Genomic DNA, 8,690 nt, shown 5'->3' on the forward strand with positions numbered 1-8,690 from the left:
CAAGGGCGTATGTTATCAGGTGTGCATGTGTCAATTTCTATGTTATCAGGTGTGCATGTGTCAATTTCTATGTTATCAGGTGTGCATGTGTCAATTTCGAACAATCATTGCATCCTTAGGACATCGACGGTTTCTACTTGAAGTGAGTCTGGCTGCAGATTTTGACCCTGATGAAATCGTCAAGTTATCCTTCTTCTAGTATAGTTGACAGTATAAAATCCAGGTGTTTTAAGGAAATGAGATTGTCTGTGTCAAAAAAAAACCAACAGAGACCCATCTCTCGCTCTTACTCTTACCTTGTCAATTTACTTCAACCAAAAGTGAAGCTATTATTTTAGTAGTTATCCAAATCAAACAATGAAATAATTCATTTGCAATATCTGTCCAGAAATTTTACCTAATAACAACATTTGTGAAATGAAACGATCATAGTCTACACTACAAGTTGTAAATATTTTTGTGAGACTCACAGTTTACATGCTCAGCTGACAATCTTCACCCTTTCATAAAGAGAAATGGACTCCACAGAAATCAAATGTGTTTGACAATGGTGAAGCCATTACGCTTCATGTTTTTGTAAAGACCAGAAAGTCTTTTGATGTCACTGATGCTCTGGGTCACTTTATGTAGAGGTTTGATGTGATGTACCGACAATCTACATGGTTGGAAATCAAAATTTGATGCCAGAAATTCCGCAGCCATTGAGCTGTGTTTGAAACCTGAGCTAATCACTGTCGCGTCTGCCTCGTGACAGCATTGCGTTCCACTATGATGCAGAGAGAAACCCATGCATCAAAACAACTCTCCACAGCGCCCTCTATTTTAGTAGGTATCAGCTATGCTAGGTCTGTTTATGAAAACCTTCATAACACACCGATGCGGGTCGCCATACCTGTGTTAACTCTATGGAGAAAAATAAAATTTTCAACTTTTGGAAAACTAAGTGAAATTTCTTTCTTACTCCCAAAACTTTATAATGAGCCCCACAAGTGGTAGATAAGAAAAGAATTGTAGAAATTTGAGAGCCCGAATATCAGCTCCCAAAGTGAGTTTTACCTTCAACTGACGTAATTATTCAGTGATTTTATTGTGTAAGAAATTCGAATTATATATCGCCAGAAGTATATTTTGTGATATTCTTTCGTTTTGCATAGCCGAAGAGCTGTATGCAGTTTTGCAAGAAAATTCTTGTATAGTAGTGCGCTTCAATTGAAAATAACAAATGTTCATGTTTGGCGAGTTTGAAAGGGGAAAGGCTAGAACAAATAAACAACTTTTTTTTGGATCAATCAAATATTTAGTGAGGTGGTTTATCTATGTATTTGGCAGTCTTGCAATAAAAATCTGTGATTTATTGGTAATCGTATTAAAAAGTTCAGAATTTCAAGGAATGTCGGTCCATGATTTCTGTTTATTTACAAACTGCATTGTGCAAGCTCCGTCTAAGGTAAATGGGTATTTCAATGTCATTAGTCTATTCTTATTAGTACACCACACAGCAAACACCGCGTTGAGGAATTCTTTAAATGGAGAATGGGAAATTCGGTACCAAAAACCCGAAACAGGGATAAAACAAAAGTGGAAATGTAACTTGTTTGCAGAGGGCGCCTACAAAACATCACATGTATGTATGCACCAAATGCTAATATCATGATGTACAACTCGAGATTTTTATGTAGATTCTGCTCACAAAAATTTACGTAACCACACCGCTTCGTTTGGATAGCTGTTAACAGGAGTTGCGACGATTCGTTGGTTTCCAAGTTCTCTTTACACCAACATTTCGAATATCACATCAACCATGCATTGAGTGTATTAATCAGACAGTATTTAATGGCCGGATATTTCATTGAGCAGCATACGGTGCAAGATGCTACCGTTATGGTTCGCCTCGTTTACCCAGACTGCTCTGCGGGATGAAAGCCCCGCAGAGCAGTCTGGGTAACCGAGACTATCGTTATAGTCTGTTTTTGTTGCCTTGTTTGTTTGTGTTTGTTTGTTTGATAATGATATTTGTGCTCGTAAATTGTGAGTCTGTAAGTGTGTAATGTGTGAAAGGTATATGATGCGACTTATTTAAAAATATCCGGATTGGCATATGTGCCTTAGATATGATCTTGAGGACGTTTCTTGATAATAATTTTATATTTTATGATATAAATATAAAATAATCATCAATATATTCCATCCATGAAGTTTGACAAGTCCCTCGCCAAGTCAGTAACTTTGTTGTATTTCCACTGTAAACAAGTGTGTGGTTCTGGAAAATAGGTGTCCTAAATATACTGCAGTGTTGTTTTGATTATGTTAAAAGGACTGTTTGAACCATGTTCAATAGAATGACTCGTATAAGCTGTCGGCCACTTTTTTTAAGATAGTACGCACCTCGAAATTGAAACACTTGAACTTGTGGTCAAATTTTCCAACACGAAGCTTTCAACCATTCTCCTAACAAAGGAAGACTAACGATTGAGTCGCCGTGTAAAGTTTAGCAATTAAGAAACAAATTACCTAGGATTTGCCGATACTTGAAATTCAAAATGGCCGCCATTCCCGTCTTAACTATATGGTGACTTTTTATTTTCACATAACGGTGAAAACTTTACTTCCTCCAGGAACGTAAAAAATTAACCCCCACAAGAGGTAGGCTAGAAAGCAAGCGAAAAAATTGGACAGCCCGAATATCTGTTTTCGAGGCGCATTCTACTTTGAAACAAAACAAGTCTTAGAGTCATGATCTTTTAGATATTTATTAAATGGTTACTTTAAAACTAGTATTAATATACCATAAAATATAGACAAGTAAAAGTTACAATTATTCGGAATTTCGTGGGAAAGGTGCTGAACTATGTAAACTAACAATATTATTGCGTGAATTGTGTGTCAAGATGTTGTCATATTTATTTCAAATCATGTATAAAATATTGTAGACATGTAAAAGGATTTTCGAAAAACGTATGAATCTCGGTGGTATATTTAGGTTCATCAGCCAGTCCATATCGTGAAAAATCGTATCGACGAAATTGGTTAAAACTATTAAATATCTGGCTTGAAGAAAAACACATGTCGTCCACAAGGCAAATTCGATTTCAAATACAAAAATTAATACAACTGTCTCAAAATTGACCTAAGACAAGTCAAAGATTTGATAGACGCCCTCACGCCAGTGCAGACTTTGCTTTCAATTCTAGATAAAAATTTACTCACTTCATACCGAAAAACATCTTCCTCTTTCGCTGTTGATTCAGTGTAAAAATACACAATATCTTGAATGATTTACTCAGTAATTATGCACTTGGCTTAGCAAGAAGACAGAACGACTCTATCACGAGTGTAAGCGGAGCTAATGACGCTATATAGCGTTGTAGTTATCGTTGTATCGTGAACGAGGCCGCACATGCGCATCAGTAAGCAGTCGTTGCAGGGCCTGGGCGGACATCACCAGCCCAGCGAGACTCAGCGTGTTTCTTACCCTTGCTTTGGTTGTTTGTTTGTGACAAACTTTTCTATCACCTTGTGCATATTTCAAACTATTTTTAACAACCCTTTCAAAAGCTATACACGATATGAACACGGAATTCAAATTTTCACAGCACACAAATACGTAAGCATTACATGTAACTGCAACAGTAAGCTTAACTAAAACAACAATATATATTCTAAGAAAAAAATTGTACCAATAAAGGTGTCTTTACATAATTCAAGTCACTGAGAGAGTAGTTGGGCAGGATTATTATATCTTTCCATTGTTAATTTCGCTATAAAATGTAAGACTTGTTGCCATAGGAAAACCCTTTCCCGGAATTTAAATTTTAGTAAACGAAGAAAATTTATTTTGTGTGCGCACATATAACTTATTTGATAATTTAAAGCTCAATCGAGTGAGAGTTTGTACATTGCATTGTCTACTGTTTTTCTTCTGTAATCTGGTTGTGAAATATCGTTTCTTGTGCTGAGTGAAAATCATGTCTAAATATCAAGTGGTCAGCTTATCAAAACAACCCTGTGTATGCAATGCCCAATAATGTTGTCATTGACAACTGAAGTTTGCCATTTAATCATTTGTAAATTATAACACTGTACGCCGTACACTGAGCTTGGCGTTCGCAGGGCATATACTTTGTGCTCAAACGTACTTTTCTCGTCCGCTAATGCCATTTAAAGGGGGTACAGTCGTCTGAACTGCGTTCAAAGGTCGTAAGGGACCCATACGACCAATGCAACTTAAACACTGTATCCAAGGTACGATGGTGATTGATGAAAGTTAAACATGTCTGTCACAATCTACATCGTATAACTTAAATATTGCAGCTACGATGATGAGGTGCATCGAGATATCGTGCACGAAATACATTGTTTGTAAACAAGAAACTCGCACAGGCGCAGTTCCGACGACGGTTTCCCTTTAAGCCTTAAGGTTGTATGGGCGTCGACAGTGACAGACTTAAACTTTCGCCTAATCTTTCCAAAAGGAAACTTTCAGCTATTCTCTTTCAAAATCACGGGATTGACTGTGCAATGCAAAATTTGGTGATAGAGAAACAAATACCCAATGTTGACCGATATTTGAAATTCAAAATGACCGTCATCTCTGTGTTATCTCTATTGGGATAAGTAAAATTCCCGATTTTCAAAAAACTAAAGCAGGTGATTTTTCTCACCCCATAAGCTTCCAAATAAGCCCCGACAAGAATATTTAAAAAGTTTTAGAGTCCGAGAATCTGTCCCAAAAGCGCATTCTACCTTAAATGACTGTGAAAACTGATTTTAATTCTGGTCCCGCATCAGTCTTTCACTGGTATCATATGTGGATTGTTGACGTGGTGAGGTCACTGGTGCTGTCTGTCTCTTCTATCACATTCAACGTAGAGGGCGGTCTGCTGCCCTCGGGTGCAGACCCATTCCCTTCAGCAGAAGAATTTCTCCCAGTCGGCCGGGGTTTCTGTCCAGGTTCGGTCAACGTTACATCTTTTGTTTCCGCTGCTCCAACTTTTGCTGATGATGACGAGATGGCTTCCTGGGATCTTGCCGAGATGTTGTATTCGGAGACTTCGAGGGCTCTGTTTGTGTGACCTCCTAGGTTGTCGTCGATTTCACCGTAATCGCTTTCGTATTTCTCACTCCGACCGCCGCACGTGCAACTCAGGTGGTGGCCGAAGAACCATAAGCCACACCCTCGCATGGTTGCGTAGCGACCGAATTTCTTCCTCTGCTCTATTTCTTTCTTGACTTTCGCTATTTCCTTTTCAACCTGGTGACAAGCGTTTTTGGAAAGACAAAATATCGAACATACAGTATTTAGGTTAACGTTAAACTCGACGGTGTGTGTGCATAGACCATACTGGGGCAGTTCGAACTAAAGAGCGCTAACTACATCTTTACTTAAAATTGGTGGTCAAAAGTCTACAATGTGATCCAAACATGTCATCAAAACGCTCCATTTTCTAGAAAACGATGGTTCAAAGTCATTTTGAAGGCAAAAACAGGGGTCAAAAAGTTTTACGTTTTATAACACTTCCTTGGTCATGAGGCGAAAAAAAAGGGGAGGGGGTCGACGTCAAAACCGCGTTACATACGTGTTCCCTTCCCATGGCAATTCCCCTATCCCTAGCAAACGACAACCAACAACTAAAATTCAAAGTTATGGAAATAGTCTGCCATAGAACATCAAGAATGTAGTTTCTAAAAAGAATGCAAATTATCATCTGTAAACTATTTTTGTCGACAGAAACGGAGCAGTTTTGTCAAGACTTCAGGTTCGTGTGATTCTTCAGCGTGATCTTTGGTGTTTTTTATTGTTTTGGACCCATTTTCTGTATTGTGATTGCATGTATCGTTATATTGTTGTTTCCATTTTCAGTCTGTCGGTTTTTCGTTATTTCGGCCGGCCACATGAGTCTTCCGAATTTTCTGTATGCACGATGTTGATGTTATTGTTTGATTTTGTGTTTTGATAAGTGCTAAATCAATAAAATCAAATCAAGCCTAAGTCCTTAAACAGGGGCATAAAAAGGGAACCAGAGGAAACGAAGTATAAAGAAGATCGACACTATCACATATCAATGTGTAATCATTTGAAATGGTGTCCTGAACTTGAATTTTCCTGAGCGGATCGGATGAGGGTTATCCAGGCGAGGGGGGGGGGGAGCGGCTAACATACCTCATCGATCTTATGACGTAACTTTGTTTCTTCGTCGACCTCCTCCTCATAGACCTGTTCGTCTGTTCGACTCATCGAATTTCGTCGAATGTTGTAAGACCCTCGCAAATAGAGAATCTGTCGACAAAGAAGAAAACAACCTTAATTTCAAAGTTACTTTGTGTTGGAGTTGTTAGTTCATTGTAAAGGCCACAGTACTCGATTATTCCTTGGTTAGGGGGAAGAATAGTATGCAGGACGCCCTCAGCGCTGCAGACCTTTCAACGGCTTCACTCATACCCACTCTCTGTAACCTTTATTCTAGTGACAATAATAAAGCGGGATGGGAGTCAGATTTCCAATTTTGCTCTACTATCAGTGATAAAGTACTTGGTGATTGTATGCTTTGTATATTCTTGAAAGTTTGACGACATGTGAATTTTTAGGGGCGATACAGGTATCTCGCAGCTTCAGCAAGTCTGAGAAAAATTCACCAATATTGAGCAAATGTGAATCAGAAAACAGTATCTTTTCAGAGGACGGACTTTTTGAACTAGCGGTTTATCTGCCGATCGTCTACAAAAATGTCTGACACAGAATATAATGTTCCTTACCTTGGGAACGAAAACGATGAGTAGTGCTAACGTGCAAGCAGTCCATACTAGCGAGGCGACAATCAAGAACGACACTGCTGGCTTGTTGTTGATGATGAAAGAAAGCGGCGCACATATTATACTAAGAGTCACTATCATGTAAGTCGCTATACCATTCCAAAATATATCATTTAAGGATCGAATCTTCACTTCTCGCGTTTCATAGGAGAGAAAAGCACCTGATAAAGGGATTGAGATGGACGGCGTGTTATCTTATAGTGTTTATTACCTGTGCATGATGGGTTACAGTGATTTATTCGGTATTTTGAAATTTCTAACGTGAGTAGTAATTCGATTCGGTTATGTACAATGGTCAAGTACTATGGTCTCGATCTCAGATCTGATGTATTTTTCAAGTACTAAAGTTAACCCGCTCACCCTAACGAGATATTCCAAGCATATTCTCTCTCTCTCTCTCTCTCTCTCTCTCTCTCTCTCTCTCTCTCTCTCTCTCTCTCTCTCTCTCTCTCTCTCTCTCTCTCTCTCTCTCTGAAATTCCCAGTTTTTTTTGAGAATCACTGAAACGTATTTGAGTACTACACAACTGTTTTTATTGTTGTTGTCATGGGAATTAGGAAAGTCGTTGAAATCACACAGGGTTCGCTTGATGATTAACCTATGATCAAAGCCTGACGATAAACACAACTCGATTCGTCAATCACATCAAAACAACACAGACATCAGAGGACAGTAATAAGTGTGTTTTACCAGTTATTCTAATGTACGTATTTTGAACAAGATCGCAATATGTGGAAAACTGCCTCTCCGAGTGATTTGAATATTCCAGCTTTCCACTTTCCCGTTACCTATCAGGAAACTTCCCAGCTTCGCTTCTCCCTATAAAACTCCCTTCAGCTTTCTCCCCTAAAAGAATTCCAGTGCCCTTTCTTGATCACATGCTCGAACCTTCCTCAGAGGGAATCCCGAAGACAACAAAATTATACTTCCTTGCCTCCACTGGGCATGGGCCTTTTTCAAGTTACTCGTTATTACGTTAAAAAAATTCACGAAAGTTTTCTTCCCGCTAACGAGGAAAGAATGCCAACCGTTGTGGTCCTTGCCCGCTAAAAAAATACCTACCCACCAGCAATGATATACTTCAATGGCAAACACACTTTTATCACGAATCACTTCGTGGACTGCGGTGATTCCAAAGCATAATTGGCGACAATTACTTTTCCCGGAGGTTTTATTAAATACGCAATGACGTCATGCGTGGGACATCCCCACCGAGAGTATGCCTGCCGACCCCTGTTTAAGACTCAACACGGTTACGTATTTCGTTCATCGTAGTAAGAACTCATTCTTCATTACACAGAAAACCTGTAACAGCACGCAACATCGCCATAGTTTTAAGGCATACACTTTACGTTGAACCCGACAATATTTATAGCTGTGTCCATTGAACATAACGGCAAAAGTAACTTCGAACACCAAAAAACAAACACGATGTAGAAACTTTAGTACTATGTCCCCCCACCCCCTCTGTAATACTCTTAATATGCATTGGTGGAGCACGTTGCCATTAAATTAAAAGGGCTTGCGACTTACCAAGTAACAACTGTAGGCCATGCAGCACCATCAGAGCGGTTATGAAGTTGGCCGATTTCCCCTTATCGCAATATTCTATCAGTGGAACCACCTCCACGTTGTTATCTTCGTCAACCTTAACAAAGAAAACAACAAATCACAGGATCTTAAACGATCAATGAACAAACATGGGGCCCGGGGGCACCGACGTCCTTTGTGCCTCCTTATTGTTTATTATTTGCCATAAATGTGAAATTTGGCAAAAAGTCAAATTTTTTGGACATAAATGAAAGTTAATATGAAAGTGAATCAAGAATAAGAGATGGAACTCAATAGGATCAACAATATCTAAAACAGGAAACGGTGAA

The 8,690-nt window shown here is 38.9% G+C and overlaps 1 protein-coding gene across 1 annotated transcript in view; it reads right to left on the reverse strand.

Moving 5' to 3' along the window:
- Nucleotides 1-2,728: 2,728 nt before the first annotated feature.
- Nucleotides 2,729-8,690, reverse strand: part of LOC139133294 (gamma-aminobutyric acid type B receptor subunit 2-like) — a 40,400-nt gene continuing 34,438 nt past the window's right edge. The window contains exons 16-19 of the mRNA XM_070699825.1: nucleotides 8,344-8,458; nucleotides 6,754-6,971; nucleotides 6,161-6,277; nucleotides 2,729-5,251 (exon numbers count right to left, since the gene is read on the reverse strand). Of these exons, the coding sequence (XP_070555926.1) occupies nucleotides 4,802-5,251; nucleotides 6,161-6,277; nucleotides 6,754-6,971; nucleotides 8,344-8,458 (900 nt within the window). The 3' untranslated portion in view covers nucleotides 2,729-4,801. The remainder of the gene's footprint in view (nucleotides 5,252-6,160; nucleotides 6,278-6,753; nucleotides 6,972-8,343; nucleotides 8,459-8,690) is intronic.

This window comes from Ptychodera flava, chromosome 5, assembly GCF_041260155.1.
Source record: "Ptychodera flava strain L36383 chromosome 5, AS_Pfla_20210202, whole genome shotgun sequence".
NCBI lineage: Eukaryota > Metazoa > Hemichordata > Enteropneusta > Ptychoderidae > Ptychodera > Ptychodera flava.